At 41.6% G+C, this 27,385-nt stretch overlaps 1 protein-coding gene across 1 annotated transcript in view; it reads left to right on the plus strand.

Annotated features, from left to right (window-relative positions):
• CMIP (c-Maf inducing protein) overlaps nucleotides 1–27,385 on the plus strand; it is a 129,752-nt gene that overhangs the window by 45,251 nt on the left and 57,116 nt on the right. The window contains exon 2 of the mRNA XM_030282083.4: nucleotides 23,650–23,775. Within this exon, the coding sequence (XP_030137943.1) occupies nucleotides 23,650–23,775 (126 nt within the window). The remainder of the gene's footprint in view (nucleotides 1–23,649; nucleotides 23,776–27,385) is intronic.

Here is a 27,385-nt window from a genome sequence, read left to right on the forward strand (position 1 = left end):
TTCAGATCATTTCTCTCATTTTGGTGCTAACCTCTTGAGACAGCAGCGATTTGTAACACAAGCATCCCAAAAATGTAGGGCTAGATGGAAAAGCATACCACCCATGTCTCAGGCCTGAATTTTTCCTGGGAAAATTGGTCATTTCTTAGAGGATCAGTGGGATTTGAGGGCTCACCTGCCTATTTCTGTTCAAGGCGCGCTGCAGTGCCTGTTTTCATCAGTGAAGTGAACGACTCCTTCTTGGTGAGTCTTCTCTTTAGGTTTCTATTTATTTATTTAATTTGTCCTCGCTCTGGTGCTCCTCTCTGCAGGTACTTCGTACTTTTAAAAACAGAAGCAAACATGCTGTGTTAGCTACAGCAGATAAAGCAACTGTGTAAATATACAGTGACCACACTTTGGAGCCCCTTTGTTGGAACAGCCACTTTATGAGTGATTCCACTGTTCCTCAGCAACCAGCCTTGGTGCAAGAGTTCTGCTTTTCAGTTCTGTATATGGGCTCACCTTTTTTCTTTCTGGCTCAGCTGGAGGAGAAGATGTGTCTGCTGTCTGATTTTTTTTTCCCCCCTTTCTCAGATAAAATTATTTCTTTGGGATAGCCTTAATGGTGACAGATATTTGTAGATCAGAATTGCACAAAAGGGAAGTGCCCATCTTTGTTGTGTTCACCTCTGAACCTGCTAATTCAGATGTGTGTGGAGATGCTCAGCTGGTTCCTCACTGCAGCTGTAGGCTCACAGGCTGGTGATTCCCAGTTTGTAGTTTTGCCTTCCAGACTTGCCTTTTTAGTACAGCAGTAAAGGTCTGGCAGAGACAGGAGTCCTGAATGTAGGCTCTGCTGTGAGGATTTGCATGAATGCAAGAAGCCTTATACTGATACATCCTTTTCCTTGAATTAAAATCAGTGTTCAAGACATCAGGTAGCTTTCTTAAGTTACGACTCCGGGTGTGACCACAGGATTGCTGCAGCCTTCCCTGATATCCCTCCAGATGCTGTGCCTGTGCCCAGGTCATCCAGTTGCTGTTGTAAATGGCAGCCGAACAATGTACCCCTCGCTTTACCCTGAGTCAAGAGGAAGATGTTGAGAGAGAGCCCTGGTTTGGCTGTGTGTGAAGCAGAGCACTGCTTTTATTGCCTGCTGGCTCCTGGGATGAAGCCACAGTGGCCTGCACCACAGGCTCTGGCACTCAGGGAAGCTGCTGGGACAGCGGAGACTTCTTGATGTTGGAGCTCCTCGGAGCAGCTGGTCTTGTGTGGTGCTTTTGGCAGCCTGGTGCCCTTTCAACTCCTCCACGAGGAATGTGGAAGTGCACCACAGTTGCACACATGATAATGTGTTGGTTATCCTTGTTTGCAAGAGCTGCAAATTTTTTGTTGTTCTTTCTCATATAAATACTAGCAGATGTTACCAGCGGTCTCAATGAAAGACTGGCATGAGGAAGGGAGCCTCTGCATTTACAACCCATCTGAATATATAAATTCAAATAAACATTTTAACAAGAGGCAGGCCATAAGCAGCCTTGGGAGAGTGCACTATCCTTTAAAGACTGAGATGTTTTATTTTCCCCATTTTATTCTCTGACAAATGCCAAACACACAAAAGGAGGATTTCAGTGATGGCATTTGGAGCTGCTGTATATGACTGCTTCTCAAACAGGTTGTTTTTAATTTCCCCAGTGCCAGCACTTTTTGGGAAAAACCTTGTTCTGTCACTTTCATTTTAGTTTAATGTTCTTTGAAATAGGGAGCAAAAAAGAGTGCCTTGCAGTCTTAGTTGCAAAACTTTTTTTGGAACAGTCATTACAAAGGTAGCTAAGAGAGAGGGACCATTTATAAACTTAGAGATATCTAGGGCATGCACAAGACCTGAGCCTTCTGCAAAGGCCACTTTATCCTGTTGTGTCCCAAATGGCACTGGACATCTGGGCTCCTGGGGACAAAACGTTTTGGGAAGAGCTCTTGCAGCACCTTGGGGACCTGTGGGCAAGCCATGTCTTTAACCTTCTTAATGATTTGCTCTGTAAGAAGAGATGATTTTTGTCATGCCTTAGTTTTCCTGAAAAAAGAGTGGGAATGATACCATAACCCATTAGAGTTGCTATCAGGAATGTTTATGTGGATCAGAAGCAAAACAGGCCTTTTCAGTTTCTTCTAGATTTATATACTCTTTCTCCTTCCAGGGAGGGAAAATTAGGTTTGATTTGATTGTTTAAAGTGGTTGGCAGGATTTGCACCTCGTTGCAAATCATAGAATAAATTCCCTTGTGCTTATGTTGCTTCTTCTTACTTAAATGTTCTCTGTGGCCATTTAACCAATAAATTCCAGTAACAGCTGACATATTTGAGATAGGGGAGACAAAAAAGCCCCTTAACATTTAGGGCTCCAACAGAGACTTTGCCTTTTCATTTTGAGTTTATCATCTTGATGCAATTGGAGGACATCCAGACTAGCGTTAACCCTTTGGGTAGAAGGAAACATGATGCACTTATATGTCTCCTTTTCCTACATTTTCATCACATTGCCAGTCTGTAAAATGTCTCTTATCTATGTTTTCTGTGTGTAACAGACATGATAAAAGAGCTCTGACTGGGTGTTGCTTCACAGTTTGATGTGTGTATTCCACCCAGTAAATCCAACCTACTGGAATTAATAATTTCTGAGAGAATTCACTGAGATCTACTTACCTTCTTTGTGTTTTAAATTGTTGTCCAGAAACCTAGTTTGTACTATGCCTCAAGAGCTACGACCAGCTTTACAGAAAGATAGTAACATCAGTTTCTGCTCCATTTGTTGTGTCCTGTCCTTCTGGAATCTGGGGAACTTGGGAGGAGGAACAGATGGGGAGACCATCTCTTCTGCAGAAGCGTGGGTGAAGGAACATTTGCCTCTGCGAGCGGCCACATTTCTTGGCCACTTCCTGAACAGGAGCTGCCAGTCCCTGTCGTACCTCCAAGGAGCAACCAGAGCCCTCAGTAAACACACCAGCTCCCTGTGTGCAAAGGTATGCGAGAAGGGGAGACCTCAGCCGAGCTGAATCACACATCAGACCTCCCCAGCTATGCATTGCTTCCCTCATTCCTCTCCCCTCTTCCAGGAAACCAAGGCTGCCTCTGTTTATCCGCACCCTCATCACACAGTCAGAAAGCCCTGGGCTTCGGTTTCCACTTCAAAGGCGGTGTTGGCTGCTGCGTTGGAGATGGAGCCTGATAATTTTGGTTATGAGTGGCTGGTATGTTCCTCCGGCTGGAATTACGGCTGGCGGAGGTGCTCCGCAGGCAGCCTTGCGAGTGAGGTCATCGGCGTGCAGCAAGGGCAGAGGGCTGGAAAGAAAGGAAAAAAGGGTTTCCTTGCAGTGCTCTGCGCCTGTGGTGAGACCACCGCTAAGAGATCCCGTGCTAGTAATTTCTGGGTTTCTCCACAGATGCCCTTTGAAAAGGTGCCGGCTGCTGCCAATGGCGATGGTGGTTTTTGTGCTGTGTCTACTAGTAATTGAAATCAGGGAAACCTGTGGCATTTGGTTCTGTAAGGAGAGAAAAGAAGAAAATGTGTGTGTTGCATTACACTACATGCCACTGTAAAGCCAATAGATTGTGCATATCTTTCAAGAGAAAGCATTTGGCCTGGTCTAAATACGTGCAACCATATTTTTAGATGTACAGCAAGGTAGCACAGGAAGAAAGCAACAGCTTGGGATTTAGGTTTTGGGTGCTGTGTGCAGTGGCTTGTGCAATAGTACAGCTACTCAGAGGATCTCTTGAAGTGTAACTGTGCTTGCTCATTCAGTGGTCAGAGTACAGGAAGTTCATGTTGGTGTGTGGTGTTTTTTTCTTTAAAGGTTTTGGTAAAGTAATAGATACATCATAGGAAATGACGTGGCTTCTAGCTAATCCCTGGATTTGTCCTTTGCCTTCTTCTCAAATGTAGCATTTACTTTAAAAAGCTGTTACGCAGCTATATAAACCAAAGTGCAAATGTATGTCTTACATTTGGGAATCAAACCCACCCTGTCTTATTTTGAACCTTTGAGAAAAGTGATGTAGAGTTTTAATTACACTTTCCAGCCATGTAAATTGCAGAGTTAATTGTGTACATCAGCATTGTCTGACCTAGTTCTGCTACTGTGCCTTTCATCTATGGCTCTCCAAGTGCCATGCAAAGAAAATTCATTCCTGTAAGGAGATGGGAAAGCTGTGACACAGAGAAACAAAGCAAATACGCAGCCTGACAGTGACTGAACCCCAAGGAGAAGCAAGGGTTTCTAAATCTCAGTGGGCTAAGTATCCTTACCTTTTGCAGAAGTGCTCACCATTGCTGACTTCTTGCCTGCCCTTGCTCTACATGCAGTGTAACTGCAAACCCATATTTTTCTAGAAGATTTGTCTTCCATTTCTTATCCTAACTGAATGGATGTTGTATTTAATTTCCTTCTAAGCCATTCAGATTTTGTTATAATTGGTAGTTCTGGAGATTGCTATTGCATGTAAGTTAGGTTTGTGTTTTCTGTTGGGTTTTGTGTTTCCTTTGATGGTCTGTGACACTTCTCATTTTCTCTAGGGCTGGCAGTAGGATAGGGAAACAGAGAGCAGTCATGTTGCGTTTCATTTTCGGCCTTTTTTTTCTGAAATTGATTGGTGAAATAGTGGCTTTACTGACATACAGATCTGTGACGTAGGTAAATAATCCCGCATGTGGTTAGCCAAGGCTTTGCTTGTCTAAGTGGAGGGCGGTTTTTACCATTTTGCAATGTGCAAGCTGATCTTTTCTCTGAAATTGAAATCAAAATGTAGCTTTCTGATAGGGATCAGTGGCAGTTGCACATTGCTCTGAAATATCTCTTTTAGCCCTGATGAAAGATGTTTGCTTATCTCTTTCCAGAATCAGATGTTTCTGTTTATCTACAGAGCTGGAGTATCAACAATACAGACTCCCACTACTACACATCCCATCCCTTGCTCACTGGGGACAGCCTGTGAGGTCAGAGGTGCCTCAACACTCCTGACCCAATTTTTCCTTCGACCTTCATTCTGATTTTGCTCGTGTTAGTCCATGACAAGCATGGTTGTGCTAGACAGTGTTTTTTAACAGGCTTTTTCATACAGAAGCAAATAGAAAGCAAAGCTTTCTATTTGCTGTGTTCCAAGATTTTAGAATAAAGAAATTAAGTGGGATAGGCAACAAGATTTTGAGGCTGAATGACGTTGCCTTCCTTCTGTTCGTTGATAACCAGCTGTCACTTTGCAAAGCCCCAGTGCTGTGTTCATAACAAGAGCTTTTATATCAAGAGCTGGAGTGTGAATGCTGTCCCCTGGCCTAGGGGACATGTTCCTCCTGAATTGGTCCATTTGGTGTAATTCACAGTGATACATCCTGCAAACTCTTGCTGTGTGAAGCACCCACAGTCAGTAATTGATGGGCACGTTGGTGCTTGGGATGTGCATCTTCTGAGATCCCGGGGTGTTGCCTGTGCTTCCTCAAAAGCTGGCACCAGTACAGTTTATGGACTGATTGAGCTAAATGAACTATTAACATTGTTTCAACTTAAAATTAGTCAAAACAAGGAGTTCTTCTTGCTAATATGAGTGACCTACAGGAATATTGGCATTAGTGGTGGGCAGGGTGTGTGTGTGAGCTGGTTGCCCTGTGTCCAGGATAGTGGTGGTATCTGCACTTCACTGCCCTGGCTGTGCTGTGACAGCATCCCAGGAGCCTCTGTGATTTATTAGGAAAGGTTCTCTTTCCTGGTAAGGAGACAATGTTCTTGGAGAATCTTGGGCTTGGTTGTGCCTGCAAGGATATGGAAGTCACAGGCTGAATGGTCGCTTTGTAAAACTGGCACATAGCGTAAGCCATACCACGTTGTAAATGCTGCTGTCCTTGCTTTTGCCAAGTTAATTTAGGCAGTTTGAGAAAATAAGATCAGCTGTTGTGTGCTGCTTTGTGATAAGGCATCTTATGTGTGAGATTATTTTAGTTTGACAGATTCTTCAAGTTTGGGGCTGTGCCTTTTTCGCTACTCTATAGAAAGTGAAGTGAAGCAGCTAGTTCTCTGTGGCAGCAAATGGGTTTGGGTAATTAATTTTTTTTTTTTTTTTGTATTTGACATATTTGGTTTCCTTTGGCCAAAAATAAAAGTTACTCTTTGATGACAGAGGGCAGATTCTGAATATGAGATATTTCAAAATCAGCTAAACAAGAAAATCTTCAGGTAGACAGTGATACATACCAGGCTAAGGCACAGCCTAAAGGAAGGTGCATCAAATCTAGAAACCTTCAAGAGCCTTAAAAGTCAAAGCAGCCTGTTAAAATCATCAGAATAGATTCTGGAAGCCGGGGCGAAGTTGCTAGAAGGGCAGTAACATGCTGGTCAGCTTAGGAGCTGATGAGCTCCTCTCCCTCATCGTGCAATGAAAACGGTTCTGATTTTTCTGTTTTGATTGCTTGGAAGGTCTGCCTCCCTCCCTGGGACAAGCTGAGCTGCAGATGTCAGTGAGATTACAGAAGTGCTCTCATTGCCCTGGTCAGGGAGCACCGCTTGGAGCACGCGGGGCCAGCCTTCATCTTCCCTGCATGGTGGCCAAAAGCAGCCTTTTAACACCAAACCTGCAGCCCAAGGCTTGCTCTCTCCAGGCTTTTCTCTGCTTTCTCAGGGAATAAGGAGCAGAAAGTCCAGTTGCTGACGTCTTTGAGCTTCTGCTGAAGCAATTAGGGAGTGCTCGCGGCAGAGTCCAGCTCTGGAAGGCCGTGTGAGGGAGGAAGCTCTGGGGTTGAAAGCGGTTTCATAATCTTCGGGGGGAAGGCCGAGCGCGTCACTGCGGACAAACGGCTTCAAGAGTCGCGCATCACGGCGCTGATACGGAGTAGTAAATACAACTCTCCCTCCACTCTTGGCCGCTTTGCTGGCCAAGGAGCTGATACTGCTGGAATGTGGAGAGTTGGTGGGTGTGTGAAAAGTATGGGATTTCTCCCTGGAGTGGACTCGCCTGCAGGGCTGAGCGGTGGGCAAAGTCCCTGGCTGTTGTGAGGCTGGGCTATGGCAGCTCTCTCCTCTCTGGGATGCTTTCTCTGGTTCCCTTGCTGAGAAAGTCAAAAGCGGAATGAACACAGTCAGCTGCTGTTAACACCCCAAACACAGAAGGTCTCGTCCCCAACCAAAGTGTCAACCATATAGGTGTCATCTGTTGTCCAGGCTTTGTCTGATGTTCAGCGGATAACGATGAAACTCATCTTGCCTGCAGGAGGAGATGGATTGCAGCCATATATAGAAATTATCTGACTTCTTTTTTTTATCCCCCTCAACATAAGAATTGGGGAAAAGTGGTTAGTTTTGATTATGTATTGGGTTATGTGGTATGGCCTTTTTTTTTTGGCTATGTGTTCCTTATCTTAAGCTTTTTTCTTTGTAGTTTGGAGTTCCCAGCATATATATGTGTTGTAAGATCTTACAGTCCAAAAATTAACATTATGCTGCCTGCTGTCATTGCTTTTGACAGCACAAAAAGCAGAGGAATAACATGAATGCAAGGTAGTGAATCAAAGTGGTAAAGACAAGATACTACTCCTAAGAGTGATTAGTGTCACTTCTGAAAAATAATTTTTCCCTCAGGTTGAAAAGGAGAAATAGATGTCAGAATTCAGAGGAAAAAAAGCTTTTATTTGACAAAAATAAAGCTACTGTTTAAGTGTTAGTTTTAAATGGGAAGCAAAGCATGAAACCACAGGCAATTTGTGTGTGTGCAGTATTGCAAAAGACACAAAAGAGACTGCCAAGCACAGCAAACCTGAATTTGAGGGGTGAGTGTTCAGAAAGGGTGTCCAGAAATGCACAGCAAAATCTGAAAAGAATGCTGTGCTTTTCTCCTTGTTCTTTTTAAGCATGCAGAGAGTGGATGTTAAACTCCCCTTGTGTGTATTTAAGGTCACTGTCTCTAACTCACACCCTTGTGTACAGGCACATTCTAGTTAGAAGCGGAAGCATTTGCTGGAACACATTCAGAGAGCCCAGATCCCGACTGAGTGTTGCTGAAATTTCCATGCTGATTTTTAAATAGTTTCTCATCTGCACAAATCAAGTTCTGTCGTTACTTGTCTTTTGACATTGTAGACATCAAACTTCAAAGGCTTTCTTGACTGCCAGATTAAATATTGGCATCCTCTAATTTCTAATAGTTGCTAAAATGAAAGTGTTACAGGTTCTGAGCTGGAAGGAGTAAGTCTTGATTGTGTTGGAATACAACTGGAATGAGAACTCTCATTTGCTCTTTGAGAATAATTTACAAAGAATTTTAGTAGAGCAGGAAGACTTCTGTTTTCAGTATTGAAATAGGAGCCTGATTCTGCAGACGCATAATTTGTTATTTAGCATTATACAACACACATTGTTTTCACAAAAGGGGATTAAAACACCGAGAAATAAACCATTTTCAATTCTCCTCCTTCTCACCATATGGTGATTTTACTCCTAGGTTTCTGTGAATGAGTTATGCACAAATTATAAAGGGCAGTGTTGTAGAATGAGAGCACAAAAGGCCTACCATTATGTTTGCCAGATCAGTGCTTTCAGTTTTTCAATGCTCTTGCCCTATTCAGAAATTTAAGGCTTATATTTGAACAGTGGCTGTAGAAAGTTGTCCTAGATTTCCTTCTTCCCGTAGCAGAGATATTGTTGCATGTTGATGAGCTCTTGCCAGCATATGAGAAGATGTAATTTCTGATCAGTCTCACTGGGTTTGCAAATTTACTGTTCTGTTTGCTGGAGATTTTGCTAGAAAGAAAAGGAACAACACAGCAATTTTTTTTATTTGACTGGGGGAGTTTGTGCTTTTTTCAGTCTCTGCTTTTACCATTTCTGATGGATGGTGGTAAATTCATCTCTAAATATTGTTTCAGATAAACAGTAGTGAAAGAAGAGACTTGTAAAAACTGATAGGTTCCCGTAGTAAGGTTTTGTGTTCTGAGAACTGCAGTGCTTTGGTGAGAGCAGCAGAGTGACTGTGCCCCCTCAGCTGTGATTGCCAATAGCTGTGGGTCCCTGGTGCATTATACAGCACTAATTAATACTAAAAAGCAAACAAAACAAAACAAACCCCAAAACCCCTCAAAAAACAAAACAAAAAAACCCATGCAAAAAAACTTCTAAGAAAAGCTTGTAATATTTCCATAGGGTATTTCTAACAGTTTATAAATACAGACTTTAGCATGGAGTTAGTTTTGTCTCAGGCACTCCCGTGAATCTGGGTTCTAGGGAGAAAGTGGGACTCCTGTTGACACTGGGAGAGATGACTTCTGCTGCTGCTGTCTGCCAGTTCTGCAATCCCATTTCTACTAAAACCCACTTGATGTCAACACTTTTGAGATCCTGCATTCTCAAAGCTTTTTCTGTTAGACTCAAAACATGAGCATAGAGGAACCTGTGCCTGGCTGACACTGAAAGTTAGCATGCTGTGCAAGAGCCTGGCCAGATGAACAGGTTAGATCAAAAGTGCAGTTTTTGCCACATGAATGTCTGCTTTCTGGGCAGTGAACTGTCTGGGTTTGGCTCTGGTCTCATGCTAAAATGCCAGGACTGGAATACAGTACAGAAGCCATGACACCTGATTTGAGTCTTAGCGTTTGATTCACTGAGAGCTGGATTTTCCTGGGCTTCATTTGATTGTTCATGACTTGGAGAAGCAAAGACTCAGATTTATTAAATTCTTTGCTTTCTTTTGGTTTTTAATGATATCCCTAGAGCATTCTGGGGCCATTCAGAAGAAAAAGGAAGAGATGCAGGAGTATGTACTTATTTTCTGTAATGCAGTTGCATTTGGCTGTACTACATTTGCTTTATTATTTACATAACTCAGAGGGACATCTTTTTGCCTCTTGAATTATGTCTGTAGTCTGAATTCACACCTTTGATGCTTTCATTTGTGGAGAGCATTAGACTTTGTTATAGGTCAAGACAGAAGTGTCATAGAGCATCACCTGAATCATCTCCATCCTCAGCCTGGTTCAGTCTCAGCCTTCGTAAAGACATACACATGGTTTAGCTACTGAGTTCTGTCTGCATATAATGTCAATCCATAATAATGAATGTCATTAATTGAGTAAAATGGTTCATGAAATGACTGAGATTTCAAGGAGTCCAAACTTCAAGTATAATGGCAGAGAAGCTGCTGATCATCTGCGTCTGACAGGTCTGGAGTAATTTCTGGGTCTGATAACTTGCATCCAAGATTCCTGTAGAACTGTCATTTTTGAAAGCATTTTAATTAGATGTTGTGGAGAGCAATTGTGTGATGTGGATTATTAGGGAGACAAGTAAATTCCATAAAGCTTTGGTCACCGTGGGTTTTCTTTTTTCCCCAAAACCTTCAGCACGTGTGAACTGCAGATTATCAGAGCAGATTTGAATGCTGGAAAGAGGACCAATAGGATCAAGGGTTGCATTCATCCTGCTAGTGAAATGGGTGAATTTTTGCACCTATGTGTATGCCTTAAACATTTTTTTGGCACCAAAATTGTCATCTTCATCTCTTCTGATCCAACATTTTAATGGTCTCTCATGGCTATTTATGCTTTTGTTAATGTTGATGGATAGTTCTCACAACGTGCCTTGTCAATAGCTCTGTTTATTTGTCGTGGCAGTGTTGCATGCCTGTGCTACTTCATTCTCAGCAAGGATAATACAGTTGCCATTCTTCTTTGTTCTAGGATGATTTTTTCCTGCTAGGAGAACTGAATGGGTGCAGCATTAGTCAGGGACCGTAGTTTTTAACGCCTGAGAAGAAACATTGTGATTGTCTAGTCTGACGTCTTCAAAACCTCATCCAGCAAGTTTGGCATTGATTTGTAATTTGTAGCTCACAAGCTTTTCATTCTGCTCATGAATGTGTGAGGGAACAAATGACAAGTTTAGGGGTTGAGTCTCAGTTCTTTTCTCATGTGATAAAGGTTGTTACAGCCACTGGTTGCTTGTCTCGAAATATGTCTGCAGTACCTGGGCTTCTAAATTGAGTGCACCAACAGTTTTCCTAATGACTTGCCCAAAGTGCTCCTAGTTACTGAAGGACAGAGTTATGTTTCTTTTTCTTCACATGAGTAAAACCTAATGCAGCTACTGAAATAACCAGTTTTGAGTCCTCATGATGAAGCCTTTGTTCTTGAAAGTACCAGGACTTGTATTCATCCTGAACACAGTTTTCTCTGTGCAATGTTATTGACTCTTGTGTGCATCTGCAGCTGTATACTTGGAGCTGGATGTGATATTTCAGAGACAATAATATACTTAATCTAGTGTTAGATTACTGCAGGGTTAGATGTGAGGGCTGTGTTTTTAAAAGTGCTGTTAGAATTCAGTGGCATCTACAGTTTCTATCTCCGCGTCACAACCTCGCAAATGAACATTATACTGGAAAGAAATGGAAACAATTTCATTAAAATAGTAATAAAAATAATAGGGAGGCTGATGACTAGGTATATCTTCCTGGTGAGCAGGCATGTAGAGACAGTGAGCTTAGATGAGATAAAAAAGAATATGGGAGACAAGACAAGAATTTCAGAGGTGTGGTTTGTCTGGCACTGGGGTTTGTGGCTGAGCTCGTGATGCTCTGATATGCACTAGATACACTCACAGGCAGTTGCACCTTTGAAAATAAGATGCTCCTTCTTCATGCCTAATCCTTGCATCACAGGAAAGGCTCCAAATGTACAGTAAAACCTTTGATCTGTGCTTCAAGAGTGGTGCTGGCAGAAGATTGTTAGGATTGACTGCAGAGGTGTTAGGATGTGGGTCAAACTGAAACGTTCTATCGGTACTTCAGATCTGATTCTGACTTTTTTCTTTTTTTTTTTTGCTTTCCAAAGAGCAAGATTTGAGGTTAAGGTTCTGAACTTAAATCTGAAGCAGAGAAGCATTTTCCTCAGTTGTTGTCTCAACTTTTGAGTGGAATTTAGGGATCAAAAATCTTGAAAATGTTGGAGTATTGGAGTATTTGGAAATCATCTGCTATGCTGTTTGCAGTGTTGAATTTGGTTTTGGTTTCTGTTTTAATAATTTCCAGTAAGACCTGGTAATCTGTTTCAAGAAAACAAGAACAGAATCTGATTTGTTATTCAAAGATCTATATTTTAAAATGATACATTTTTCAGAAACAGAAAGCAGAAAGGTCTTTTTCACTAGGATGCAGGAAAGAGAAAAAGACAGAGGTTACTTTATTTTGCAAGCTTTGTATTTCCTTTCCAATAATAATGCTTCCCTGAAATGACTTGATAACATCTAGCTGAAGCTTGCTGAGCATTTGGGCCTTTTTCAGAGGTTAAACATGGATGCTGTGCCTTATTTTAGGATGCTTTATATTTATTTGACCTGTTTCTTTATCTCTGGGGAAATTAATAAACAAATCTCTATATAAAGCATTCTTCTGTAAAAGGTATCTGGAAAGATGTAAGGAGGAAAATGATGTTAGTTATTCTTGATTTTCAGCCCTTCATACTCGTTCTGCTCAGGTTGATTTGTGGGTAAACCGCATTTTTCAATGTAATAGTGCCATGAGAGTCTGTCAGTGCTGTAGGAACATGTAGCCAAGGCAATTCCTAGGTCACTGTTGAGGTTGTGAGCTGTGCAGCAATGGTGTCATACAGTGACGTGGTGGCATTTGTGGATTTTAATTACACAGAGGAGGGCAGGAACGCTTACGCCTTTTTTCCATTCCTGCTTTGAGTAAAGCTGATGTAAGCAGTAGTTGGCAAAATGCAGGATGTGTGTTCAGGTGTAGAGTTCAGACATACATCTAGTTTGGAAGCTTTTGTATTCTGCTGAAACCAAACTGTCACCAAGGGGAAGCAACTCATGTTTTCATCAGCGTTTAGAGGCCACATCATAACACTCACCGGTGGCTGTAAGGCTGTGATGGGTTGAATTCAGATTTACCAAGAAATGCTGATGTACTTCAGGAGTGTTGGCTTTCTGTTAGCTGTCTGTTGAAAAACCAGTGGCCAGTTTAATTTTGGGCAAGCAGTTCACTAATGACATTCAGATTTCCTTGGTGGAAATTTCCCAGGCTAATAGTAGTAACTGTTCACTGAGGTCAAAGCTGTGAACAAGTGCACTTTCTTCCCTGACTGGAAAACTCAGTCTTACAAACTTGTGTTTGCAATATTGAAGGTTTTATAGAAATTAGGTATTTCCTTTAGAGACAGTAAACAAATTAATGCAGTAATTCTGATAGAAGACAAAGATGTTGCTGCAGAATTATGCACAGACCTTTGGTTTTCAAGCCCAATGTAATTGAATTTGAAAACCAAAACATAGTTGCCAAAGGTGGGAGTGAAACTTGCAGCCATTGTGCTGACACAGCCTGAAAGTTCAGCTTGTCTTAAAGGCTGGAGTTATTTCAAAACATATTTTTGATGTGAAACTGGAAAGGGGGAGCGGGGGAAAGTCACCCTAATGTAGTATGCAAAGATGCTGTTTTGAGAGGGTGTTTTTTCACTGAATGTGTAACTCTCAAGTGTATAAGTCATCTCTGTGTTGATTGTTTGCTACACGATTTTTCCCAACAGCATTGTGGCTTCTTTATGGTCTGGAAATATAAGTAAGGCCAAGTAGACAGGTGTAAGAAATCCAGAAAGCTGATTTTTCCTGCAGCCTGGGAAACACTTGTATTTCTTTTCACCTTCAGATGTGCATCACTAGCTGCTGGCTGTACAAGTAACTGGGTTTTTCCAAAATTGCATCACCCAGAGATGCATCTACATGGTCTGGTGTGTTGTGGGAGCCCCTGGCTCGTCTCTCAAGCAGTAGCAAGGAGGGCAGGTACATTTATTTTGTTGCCCAAGAGTGAGCCCTGTGTCACAGCATGCAGAGGAAACAAGTGAGTGTGTCTTGTTGAGGGCTGAATCATCCTGTTGGAACAGAAAATGCTGTTGGAGGACTGAGGTGGCTCAGTTCTCCAAAACACACTGTGAGACAGAAGAGCAGTGCGTGATGCATGAGCTCCTGATAAACAGGGCTTGGCTGGGAGGCATCTCTTCAAAGCTGTGTGAGCACAGGGATCCCTGGGGGAACTATTGCAATTCCTTGGAATTCTTCTCCAGCCTTTCAGGAGCCACCCAGATGAAAGGGTTTGCCAGTTTCATAGTGCCTAATTGTAGGGCTGTTCTCTGTTCTGCTTTTCAAAGTGTGTCTGTGGAGATGATGATAAGGACGCCTTTCTTGAAAAAGTAACTTGCTAGGCTATTAAATGTTGTATTGAAACAAAAAGTTTGCTAGTTGGGTATGCCAGGTTCATACCACTTCATTCTCTATGAGCACAAAGCCTTTGTGATTTTAGCTAAATATTTAATTACTTTCTTTCTTAAACCAAAATACGACTTTGCTTTGCATAGTATCCTTTGCATTGTATCTGTTTGCGCAGTAAGAGAACTTAAAAAGGTAATTTCAGTTCTAGTTGGTGTTCTGTGTCCTCTCCATTATGCATTTCCCAGTCAGCTGACACTTTGCTCCAATATTTACTCTGGTATTTCACTGCAGTTGTCCTCTCCTTCTCCATTCCCTCACTGTCTGCCTTCCTCAGAGGTATTGCAATACTTCAGTCAGCTCTATTTAAATAGCAGCACTCCCTCCCAGTACAAACAGCCAGTCAGATGTTAAACAATGAGGGACACCAGCAGTGGAGGAGGTACCCGGCGCTTCCAGGCTCTGCAGGAGAGTTCCTGCTGGAGGGAAGGAAAGGGCATTTTCCATTCCTGTCATTCTGTAGTGCTGAGAGACACAGAATCAGGGGGAAATCACTGCTGCAGACACGAGAGATGAATCTCACTTAAAATTCAGCAGACCTGTCCAAGTTATTGTAGGAGGTAAGACAGGTCAGACAAAGCACTGCCACTTTAAGCACATTTTCCCACCTCCTCCTGTAGCAGAAGGTGATTCCAAATGGCTCTGACTCATCTCCAGGAGGTGCCTGTTGTTTTTTTTTTCCCTAATAACAGTGTGAGTTTAGTGAGACTGTCATTAGCAGGGTATCTATGGCTTTCTTGAAGTCTCTGCTGCATGTCCTTTCTCTTCTCTCTTACAGCACAGAGCTGTATTAATTTTTTTCCTGGGAACTCAAGACCTGTTCATATTTTCTCCAAAAGCTACAAGATAAGAGCATTCTCTATGGGGAATTCAGAAGCTTGGTTGGGTTACTGCACTCCCTGTTCTGTACTTGTTCATCAAATTGAGATTGGATATGGTTTCCTGGGAACTCAAGACCTGTTCATATTTTCTCCAAAAGCTACAAGATAAGAGCATTCTCTATGGGGAATTCAGAAGCTTGGTTGGGTTACTGCACTCCCTGTTCTGTACTTGTTCATCAAATTGAGATTGGATATGGTTTCCTGGGAACTGCAAGGTTAAGGGTGCATTAAAAAGAAAAGGAAAAATTTGTTATTGGAAATTGATTATTACAGTGTCTAAGGGATCCACTGTTCTACAGGTAGAAGGCATGGGCATGATCAGTAATGTTGGAGAATGCTTCTTGAAATGAAAAACAGATCTTAGTGTATATTTTATTTATGCTATGTGTAATTTTGCAACAATTTAATTTCTTGTAAATAAAGTGTAGTAAAAAATGAGCTGGTATGAGCCTTGAGGAGGTGGTGAGAACTGTCAGTATTGCAGAGTCCATGATTCAGATTCTGTATTTCTAATGGGACCTGAGATCCTGGATAGCTCAGCTTCTTACAAATTCAGTAATTTACACTTGGATGGCCTTTCTGGTTTGACTTCATATTCTCAGGTGACAGAGGTGAATGTGTTGCTTCCCTCACAGCTGCCTTCAGCCTTTTTGGTGTGTAAACCCCTACAATTTTCCATGGGAGGAGCAGATCCTTGCACAGCAGATGTGACCCTACTGATAACAATTGTGGTTTCCTTCCTCACCTTTTGTTGACCTAACAGAGATGGTGAACGGCAGGCCTTTGGGGATCTGTAAACCAGAAGTAAAAACCACTGCAAGTGCAAGGATGATCTGCATTGGGAACATGCTCTTGCCAGTACCTAAACCAGTTCTGAAAAACCCAGCTGCACAGAGGTCTCCTGTTCACATGACACACCAGCTTCCAGTTTTTCAACAGACTGATTATCCAGGTGCCACCTTTGTATTTGAAGCCAGTTGATTCCCAGCTCTCAGAGCTGCCCCTGGTTAAAGCAGTCATTAAAGGGTGGAATTTTAATCTAGCAGACATTGTGTCTGCTTGGTCTGAAATCCTTACACAGAATCCTCTCTCATTTAGCAGCACTTGATGCATTTCATGGAGTGTGACACAGCTGATTTGTTGGAAGAGAATTGATAATAGAGAGCAGCCTTGAACAAGGATGTGGTTTTGTTTTCTGTTAAATTGTTGTTGCTATAGTGACCTAAGATCTATTTAGCACTCGGTAGGTATATCATATTCTGGGCAAAAGTTAGGGATTTTTCAATATTCCTCTAACAACTGTCTTACAGAAGTAGGTGTGTGTGTGTAATCTTTCTGCAAGAAGTCCCTGGTTCTCTTGCTGCTGTTCCTGTGAGTACCTGCTGTATTTTGGCTGGTGGTGCCCCTTCTTTGCAGAAGTAATTTCAAGGAAGTTGGATAAATAACACACCCATCTTGTCATGGCTGGGGAGTATTTCTTCCCAAAGGAGAGTTTCATGGACTGCAGTGATAAATGCAAAAATGTGGAGAACATGAACCCTTCTAAGGATTGGTCATTCTTGTGAGTTGGTGACCCAGTTTTGGAGGAGGAGAAGGATGTTTTTGAAGCTGATTCACACAGTTGGAGTCAGGAAGTCTGAGTTCTTCTCCTACATCTCTCAGGCTTCTCATGTTCCCTCAGGTGCGATCAAGAGCATGGTGCAGCTACAGCCTTAACTGAGATTTTCTTCTTCTTGCCTGGAAAGTGGGGGATAGTAATTCTGCTCTGAGTTCTTCACATTCCTTGGGAGGTGTTGAAGTCTTCAGTGCACACTTGGAGAGTTGCTGCTCCAAGCAGAGATGCTCCACCTGGCAGGGCAGTCAGGCCAGTGCCTGTGAAAGTCTCACTGTGTCTGGCACACTGTGTCAAACCCAACTCTTCCCTTTCCACTCCTGATTCCTGGCCTGGGACCAGTTTCTGCCCTCTGGCAGTGATTTGGCACATTTGGCCACTATGTCAGTGGTAAGCTGTGGTCACCTGGCAGCATGTCCTCATCCCTATTAGCTGAGGTCTGAAAGCAGGAGACAAGGTTTCTCAGATAGGCTTGACCTTAGAGCTTTTTGGACATCAGCATGGCAACCAGTTTAACTTTCAGCTCTACTGGCAGTCTCAGGAAGGAGTTCCCTTTGTCATGTTAAGCTGGCCAGAGAGAAAGGGTTGATTTCCTACAGGCTGCTTAGACAAGGTTATATTGATAATGGGCCTCTTTGGGAAGTCTTCAAGATATGTTTTATTTTACTCTCAGAAATTCAAATAAGCGATGTGCTCAGAAGTGTTCCTTCACCTGTGTTTGACAATAAAATAGAAGAATGTCCTTGTTTAAAAAAAAAATTATATTAATTTCAGTTAAATAATACATTTCTCCTTCTTATTTGACTCTCCTGTCGTGCTACATATTCCATTACATGACCTTATTTTCCCTTTTTCTTAATAATGAACTTCTGTGCTTTTAACTTGCTTCAGATCTGAATTAATTTGAAGTTCTTCCCACTGCTGGTGTCTGCTGCACAGGTTTTACATATTTTAAGCTCATGTGTCCTAATATTGAGAGCAGTTTTTTCTTGTCAGCTCTTTGATGGACAGTTTTGGCCTGTCCCTTTGCTAAAGCTCCACAGAACTGATATTTCAGCCCTACTGCAGATTGGGGGAAGTTTTTTTTTTCTGCACAGTGTGGGGTAAGCTGTTTCTTACTGGCAGCTCTTACATTTTTATCAGTTTTGTAAGGTTAATTAATGCAACAGCCTCCAGTCTTGGTTGTTTTAAATATTTAGAGGAAGGAAGAGATTTATGCACATTTTTGCTGCTGAGCTAGATTTGGTTGAACTTCTGTTGGATTTCTGAGTAAAGATTCCCAGCTGGTATAAATCAGTGAAGCTCCACTGATTTATTTTGGATGACCAGCTCTGTGGAGGACCTGGTCTTCCTCAATTAAATCTTGTCACTACACCTGAGCTACTTTGCACTGAGCATATGACAGTTGCTGCTGTATTTTTTGTAGAGAATGTGGGATATATTCCTGCAATCTTTTATCACTGTGTAGCTATAAAGGCAGGCAGTGTGTGTATACATTCATACACACACAGACGTGCACGGGTGTTTATACACACAGTCACCCAGACAGAGAATTGTGCTGGAAAACCCCCTCCCTCCTTTTCCTACAGTCACCACTGAATTTTTACACCTTGACTTTGACTGACATGGAACCTTACTGAAGATTTCAGTCACAATGTCCCCGTTTAAAAAAAAAAAAAAAATTAAAATCCAACCAATCAAAACCCTGCCAAGCATCAATACCCAATTTGGAGATGCTTAGAGATAGTGCACCTCCAAGCAGAAATAAATTTAGATTTGCCCCATCCTTGGACTGAGCACCCATTTCACTATTCAGAGCAGGTGGAATCTTGTGGTCCAACACATGAAACCACCTATTTACCTGGAGGAGTGGGGAGGGAATGGTTATGATGGGCAGGCTGGGAGACCTGGAAGTCTGATGGATTAGATGAGAATGTTGTTCCAAGAAAGCTCAGAAATACCTTTGTGTAGTTTTGGGGCAGAGTTGGGTGTCTTCTTGCTGTCAGTCCTTTTGTCTGTTTTGTTCTCAGGTTAATCTCCATGAGATTAACATTGACTCTCTCAAGTCATCATGACAAGTGAGTGTGGCAGTAAATTCTTCCATGTCAAGAAAAAGACAAATTGTACTGTACTGCATATTGTGGTATAGTACTGGTAATTGCCAAACTTGATAAATGTCTTCTGATAGGATCTTTAGTTAATGGGCAAATATGTTAATTGCCCTTATCTGAAATATCTGTTGTTGCAGGGACGTTCTCTGGAGCCATGGATGTCTTCTAACAAAGATTTATTTTAAATCAGCCATTGTTTTCAGTACTTTCAGAGTCCATTACCCTTCAGTATCAACTGAATAGTCTCCACCCCCATAAAAGTTTTGAGGGCAATCGGCTCTTCCTATGTATTATTTAGCAGGGCTAAATCTTATTTGGGTATGGAAAACTTATATGTGACATGGCATGCTCAGCACCTGGGCTACAGCAGGAGCATGGCTCATTCTTAAGAGCAGCCAAGAGAGAAGTAAGCACCTGACAGCAGAAGAGAGGGTCTGGAATAGCTCCATTTTCCCCGACCATCTGGAGTATTTAATTGGGAAAATCATTCTCCATTGTTGTTGTGTTGGTGGGAGCTGTCAGTCTAAGTATGTTTTAATGCAAATAACCATCTCTATTTGTAGAATTCATCTTTTCTAGGTGCTTTCTTTAGAAAATATGCAGCTGAAGGTTTAGTGCATTATATGACTAAGTGCATACAAGCCTCATATTAACAATGGACGTCATGTTTATTCTTTCCCTTGTAGAATTTCCCATGGAGACAAGTGGGCAGATTTTTGCATTATTGAGTAGTTTGCTGCTGCTGACTTTTCTCAGAAACACAAGAGAAAACCAGGCTTACGCAGGAACCTACACGTTCTTCCAGTTTTGGGAGCACTGGATTCCCCTAAGATTTGATTTGTAGTAGGTTTTGGTGTGTGCCTGTTCTGGTGCAAAGTTTCAGAGCTGTATGATTAATAAATCTTTGCGGAACTGAAAAAAGACCAAGTTAAAACATGCCTGATTTCCCAGTGGACAAGTTGCATGTTTTGTTAGGGAGCTAAAGGCTACTGGGAAGAGAAAAATGTTTCCTTATTGGGTTTTTATTTGTTGTAAGAAATGACATTTTCATTTACGAATCTCTTACTTTTTTTCAGAACATATTCAACAGCAAACAGCCAGAAGTTCAACCTGTAACTGTAAATCTATAAGCTGACATATGTAGCTTCTCTGGCCAAACTTTCTTAAGTCAGGATTAATTTTGTAGAGTGAGGTAGAGAAGTTCATTATCTTGCTTTGTTTCAGAGATTTCAGACTTTGCCAGGAAATATAAATCTCCTTTCAAAAATGACAACTCTAAAAATAAGAATTACTATTTTCTTAAATAAAGGCATTTTCAACTGAACTTGACATGCTGCTGCTCAAGATGCTGTGGCTTTAGACTGTCTGATACCAATAATTAAACTGAAGTATTCAGGTCCTCAGCTCCCCCTTCCAAATGATGTGCTGCCCCTGAGTTATGTTAACATAGTATTTTCTGTTTCATGTTAGAAATGGGGCTGAAGGAGCTCAAAAGTAATCTGGCAAAAGCTGGATGGGTTCCCTGATCTGCCTGACGCCACAGCCAGACAAATATTTGTACAGGCAGAGACAAAGTGGGTGGATGGAGGTGGGAATGCTGCTTAAGACTAGTATTCATGCCAGATACTTCGTGGTGACCCACTGAGGAGCTATCTCATTACTGGAGTTTTCAAACCTCTGGATCCACATTTCTGGCCTTTGCATGTTGTTCTGATTTGACTTTCCCATGCAGAGACCTGGGGGTGAGGATGCAGCTTCTGGGGGGTGGATGCGAGCAAGACCAGCTGCAACATGAGAATGTGCAGCACTTGCACTGCTTATTTATCAACCACAATGATTCACTGTGATTGACGTTCACATACCTGAATGTCAGAATAACCTGTGTTTTAAGAGAAACCAGTGACTCAGACTGTGGTTTTACCTCAGGCCATTTCCTGATAAATGGCTGAACTGTGCTTGGTCTTGAGAATACACTGCTGAGGAGCACAGCTCTGTCCTTGTATCTGTGTGTGTGGAGAGATTAGGGAAAGGACACCTTTGTGTGGGACTGACCTTCCCCTTCTGGGTGCTCTGTGAGGAGTACCACAGCTCTGTGAGCTCAGGTCTGATGACAGCTCTGTTTTGGTGCTTCTTCAGGGCATTTCTGCCCAGCCCTGATGTGGGAGCATGGTCCTCAGTGTTGCACAGCAAAATTTTAAGGGGCTCTATACAGTGATAAATTACTGTGCTTTAGACTCTCTCCATTGTGAAACAGAGGTGAAGTTGCCTATAACTTGTGTTTTCAGAACTGAAAATATTTCACTTAAAATATTGTGTTTTAGTGAAAGCAGAAGCAATGCATATGATGATGCTTACAAGGATTGAAGTAGATTTTGGCTACTCATTTTTTGAGTAAGATAGCAAACAACTGTATGTGTGTAGTATGGCTAGATAGAAGGTGTGGACATGGGGTCATATGAATGCTACATAAAGTTCCTCACTGGCTTTCATTTAGAGTGATTGACCATCTGCATAATTCCATATTATGGTTTAGGTAGTCTTCCCATCCTTGGCAAACTGCAGAACTCTGCTCCTCCATTCTCCTTAAGGAAAAGGACCATCCTGTGAGAAGAGGGGTATGCCTGGGATGAGATCCTTGTGTATAGATGTGCTTCAACTGGCTCAGCTGTCTTTACTGCTGTTTAAATGGATGATTTAAGGTATAGGAGAAGCTTCTCTTGGAAATAGCTTCTGTGGGAATTCCTAAAATCCTCTTTGAAGTTAATGGAGGGTATTAAGGGCAGTCAGCACCTTCTTAAAAGAGAAATTTAAATTGCTTTGATTAGTTTCATTTTATATTCATTTTATATTATATTAACTGGTTCTGGATTTCTCTCTTCTCCAGTCTTTCAGAGCATGTTTTTGATAACTTTGCCCCCTGAGCATACTAGATTTTATGTTGGCTGTTTTGATATTTTTCCCTGAGTGTTGTAATGCTGATTACCAAAGGATCTTGGGCCTTTGGCTTCCTGTGAGAACGAGATAATTACTCTCCAGTAGGCAACGCATGACGTACAGTATCAGTATTAAGCCACTGGGATTCCAGTCACTAGTGTAGAACAATATTGTGGGTAAATGAATAAGCAGAAGTTTATCATACTTCCTGCATAACAAGGTTTTCGTTAAAGACACAGTGAAAATTGTTTTCACCCAGGGCTGGTGCAAAATGAGCACTGCTGCCACAACCGTTAGGGAGAAAGATATTGAGGTTGAGTTCTGTGGCTGGCTGGGTTTTTCTTGCTGAAAAGACAGCTGAATTCTTGTAGCAGCAAAGGTGGGTGACAGGGCTGTCACTGCATTTTTGGTGGATGACGTTCATGGGCTTAGAAACATGTATGAAGTGTAGAACTCCAAAGTAGGGTTTCCAGATGATGCACCACCTACTTAACTTATGGAAGAAAAGTTGTACCAATTACAAGTAGAGACATTCCAAATGCAATTTGCTTATTTCACACTCGCCCCCAGGAATCCTGTGTTGTGATTTTAGGAGTTGGCCTTGTTTGACCCTGAAATAGATGTGGTTTCTCCCTTGCCTTCGTTATTTCAAGACCGTCAGTTAAAAATAACTTCTGTATTGGGCACAGTGGGAGTGAGTTTGAGAAGTTGAAGTTATATGTAAATCAGTAATAGTGAGAAAATAATTCATAAATGTAATGAGCTCTATTCTCTTGAAAGACATGGTCAAGTCTATGGTTTATCCATGAGGTGGGACTAATTATTTTTGTATGAAAATAGTTTCTCTGCCACAGCAGTTCTGATCAGTTCACTTATGCTGTAGCACAGCAAAGGAAATGATGTCTTTGGAGGACCTCTGTTGAATATTCAATTACTTTAAAAATTACTTGCATAAAGTACAGAGTATGTATGCATACTCAATAGATACACAGCTATAGCACTGTGTATTTACTTAAAGACATAATTTCATGTATGCTTGCATAGATATATTTATATTTCATCTTATCTCAAAGGTAATTGTAGTTCTGTAATGCCTAAGAATTACAGGGATACTAACAAGGAATTTGATGTTTAGGTTTGTTTTCCTGCAACTATCAGTTTGTATTGTACATTTAATTGCAAAATGCAGTTACTTATTTGTGCCTTAATGGTGACTTTCATTTTAAGCCAGATGCCAGCACTCTCTTCAGGAAACCAGTACTTACCTGTAGGCCAAGATGAGTACCTTGGATGCTTTGCTTTTGCTTGAGTCTGAAACTTGAGGGCTGTATCTTTGGAGCCCCAAGAACCACTGTCAAGTGAAGGGATCTGGATCTTGGTGATGTGGTTGATCAAAATTGCAGCTGGGGAATGTGTAGAATAAAGCAGCTTTGTTATAGGACAGTGCTGATCTGTCTGTGTGATTGAGGTGCTTCTTCATGCATTGAGACCATGTGCATGGACAGACCCTTTCATAGCTCAGTTCAACCTGGAATTAGGTTCCATTGATTTTTGGGTCCAGGACAGGTTGACATTTGTGTATTTCAGGCATGGACTGGCCTGGTTTTGTTTTCATGTGAGTGATCTTAACACTTGAACGAGTGGAAGGAAGGTGGCTGGATGGGTCTCTCTTCTGAGTGACCTGGGTAGGAAGTTTGCTTTTCAGTTAGATTTTGCAGATATTTTCAACACCAAGAGTAATTTTCACAGTGCCGTTCTTACTTGGAAATTGTGAAACTTAGGATGGCTAAGTAAACATTTTTTTTTTCCCTTCTCCTTTGTTTTCTTGCAGCCAACTGGGTACATGGAAAACTCCATTTCCTACAGTGCTATTGAAGATGTTCAACTGCTCTCCTGGGAGAATGCCCCTAAGTACTGTTTACAGCTCACAATCCCGGGGGGTACTGTCCTACTGCAGGTACAGTAAACATAAAAGTACAAATTTATTTTTCTCTTACTGTGAGTCTCCTTCAACTTTCTTCTTCCTGTGCATGAAATTGTAATTTGGCGGACTCAGAAAAGGCAGAGAACTTGGTGCCGTGAAATTATCTAACCATGAGAAAATTTGCTCAGGGTGATAGCTCTGAAGCTCTTTGTGGTGTTCAGCAGTCAGAATGGAAATTTTGGGCCACAGTGATTAAACCTTCTTGCTGAATTTGTGTAGCAGAGTAGTGCTCTGTGTAAAGCACATCGATATGGGCCTGGAATTACTGTATTTTTGCATACAGTCCTATTTCTGTGTGAAAAAAGTTAAATTTCACCCTTGAATTCATATAGGAAACCCAGAACTTGCACTGGAACTGACAGATACCTATTTAAAAAAAATACTCAGTCTTCACTGAAATATTTCAGTATATTTGTATAGATGTCTATATATACTGGTTCTCTGAAGTATTGTTTTCAAACAGAAGACACTATGTTTACATTATTCCAGATTTCTTCATCCACTTGAGGCTTTATAGGCCCCCTTAGGTCACTACAAGTTTTAGTGACAGAAAAGCACTCCACAGCACTGAGTTTTAGAAATACTCTGGAGTAAGTAGGAAAGGCTGCATTGCCCCCAAAGAACTTTGAAAAATACCAATCTGGCTTCAACTTAACTCTTGCATGGTTCTCTCTCATGTTTCTCAACGTTGGTTTGATTTTCAGTTGATTATACAGCCATAACTGTGGTGTATGTGCATTTATCCAGGCAGGAGTGTAAGGGGAAGGTAGTTTCAAGTTTATATCAGTTTCAACAGATGAAATAGTTACACCTGCCTTTCCAAATTCTGTTTCCAAGTCTTTACACTGTAGTTTATGGCAGCTTCCTTTTGGGTCTATACAAGATAAAACTTGAACCCACAGCTTCCTGCTGAGTTGAAAGGAAATTGGTAGGATAGACAGGCTGTAATCTGAAGCAGCCTGACATTTGTCTCCTAAAAAAAAAAAAAAAAAAAGAAAAAACAAACGAAACACATAAATAATTATATTTGTGAAACAGCAACATGTTAGCATGGGTACTTAGGTATTTTCTTCAAAAAGATTGGTGTCTTTATGTAACCTCATAGGAACTCATAGAGAAGTGGGCTGAGCTGGACTTTTGTTTATTGCTGTCTGGCTGAGCACCCTGGATCAGATTACATTAGGACTATGGGAATTTCAACGTAATTCGAAATACAAACTTTAAGAAATGTTTTTAGTATGACTTGGTCCTTGGTAGTATCTTGATTCATCAGATGTGGTCAGATTGGAGGGAGTATAAAATTAGATTTCCCTTATACAGTTGTAATGTGTATTCACAAATCCAAAACAGTTCTCAAAGTTATGTTTAGTCTGCTGAAGAAATAAAGTTGAAAAAGCTGGATTTATGAAGTAGTTGAGTTCAGCAGAAATTTTCTTGTAGATGTAACGAAGAGTAGAGGTATCCAAAAGACACCAAACTTTAACTGAGGAGCTGAGAAAGTAGCCCTTGCATAGCTCAGTTATTTCCAGATTTGTGAGAGACTTCAGTACATCTCTGGGAAATCCAGTGACTTCCAGTTTTTTATGAAATCATTCTGCTCTGCTAATCTGAGCAGCATCATGCTCTGATGTAATGTCCAGCTCTAGTATCAGGAAGTGTATGATAGTAGAACAAGTCAAAGTAGTCCAAAACATGTTCCCAGTACTGTTTCTTCTGAAGTGCACTTTTGGTGAAATCTGTATTTTAATTTTTTTTCCAAAGCCTTTAAATATAATAAAGTGTGTGTGTGTGTGTATATATGTAAAAATGTCTAAATGAACTGTGCTGACTACCCCAAGCTTATTTAATATTTCTGATTATTACCAATTTTATATTTTGATCTATGTTTTTGCACATGCTGCATTGTAAATTCTTTAATACCATAGGATATTATTGACATAAAACAAAGCAGTTTAGTATTTGAATCACAGACTTTCCCAATTTTTCATTTTTGAGAAGAATTTAAGATTCCAATTTCTGCTTCATTGAAAGGAGCATGGATTTATGAAAGGCTGGTCCTGCTTGACCAACCTGCCCTCCTCCTGTGACAAGGTGACCTGCTTAGTGGGTGAGGGAAAGGCTGTGGAGGTTTGGATTGGCTATTAGGAAAAAATTCTTCACCAAAAGTGTTCTCAGGCTGCCCAGGGAAGTGATTGAGTCACCATCTCTGGAGGTATTTAAAAGATGTAGATGTGGCACCTGGGGATATGGCTTAGTGATGAGCTTGGCAGTGCTGGATTTGATCTTAGAGGTATTTTCTAACCTAAACAATTCTGTGTGAGATGCCACAGGAGAGCCCCTGTCCATGTTCAAGTTTTCATCCCCTCTGTCTGCTGTCACCAGGCTCTATTTCTGGCTTATTAGTGCACAGTAATGAGTCAGAGAGGGAAGAGTGCCATTACCTTTCCTTACATCATCCCAAGCCCTCCCATGGCAACACTGACCCATCCCAACCTATTTTAGCACATGAAATCTGACAGGCAGTGCCGGAGGTGATGCAGCTCCTCTTAGGAAATCGGATCACGGTAGCAGGACGTGTCTACCTGGGTTTCAGAGGAAGACCTGTTCTCAGGAAGCAGACAGCTTAATCCAGGCTGGGTTCACATTTAAAAGTCATTTTCACGTGTGGAGATCTTCCCACTCAGTGTTTGTTGAATAAGCACAGCTATCTTAGCATTTCACTGCCTGGCATTTGGGAATTCCCATTGTCCCATGTGGGAGCCATGGGCAGTCAGGTTTTTGGGGATCATGAAGTGTCAGTTTTCTAGACATGCTGAGGGCTTGTGTTTTCTTTCCCCCTGCCAAATGATGGGGTCCCTGTTCTTTCCATGAGCAGCAATCAAAATCTCAGATTTTTTTTTGTTCTTCCCTCTAGTTGGAAAGAAGGTGTTGCTGAAGCTGGCTCATTAGGCCATGAGTTCTTCAGGCCAGGAAATAGCAGCTAAATTTAGCTTTTGATGAAGTGTGAGCTCTTTAGTATCAGGGATAGCAGGGCCTCCTTGAGCTGGGCTTCTGCTCTTCTGCTTTCCCTTTGTGAAGCACAAGGTGTGATTATTGTGATGTGTGGATGATTATGAGGAGGATGCTACCCTTGATAGTGAAATAACTGGAAGAACCCTTTGAAAGAAATTGAAAAAACCTTACAGTATAATTTCATGAGCTGCTGAGCACCAAACGTAGGAAGAGTCCCAGGAAAAAGGCTTTGGTATTTTAGTCACAACAATACTGCTTTGCTTTCCTGTGGAGTCCTTTCTTTTAGCCTTAAAGCCACCACTTCCATCCCTGTTGCTCGTGTTGTTTTATTCATTTCTTGGCAATCGAGTGTAGTCAGAAGGAAAAACAAACAGAGCAGGAAGCCTTGACAAGCACAACAGTCACACGTTCAGCTCGGAGCCTGACCACGCTGTTTGTGCCAGGGAGTCCCCACGGTAAATGTTTCCACTGGGTTTTAATAACGCTTAATTTTAGTCTCCTTGGAGAACCTGCCTTTTGTTTTAGGTGCCAGTCCAGCCAGTGCTGTCAGTGTGGAGAGGTCATACAAGGA

The sequence above is a fragment of the Taeniopygia guttata genome, chromosome 11, assembly GCF_048771995.1.
Source record: "Taeniopygia guttata chromosome 11, bTaeGut7.mat, whole genome shotgun sequence".
In the NCBI taxonomy this organism is placed as follows: domain Eukaryota; kingdom Metazoa; phylum Chordata; class Aves; order Passeriformes; family Estrildidae; genus Taeniopygia; species Taeniopygia guttata.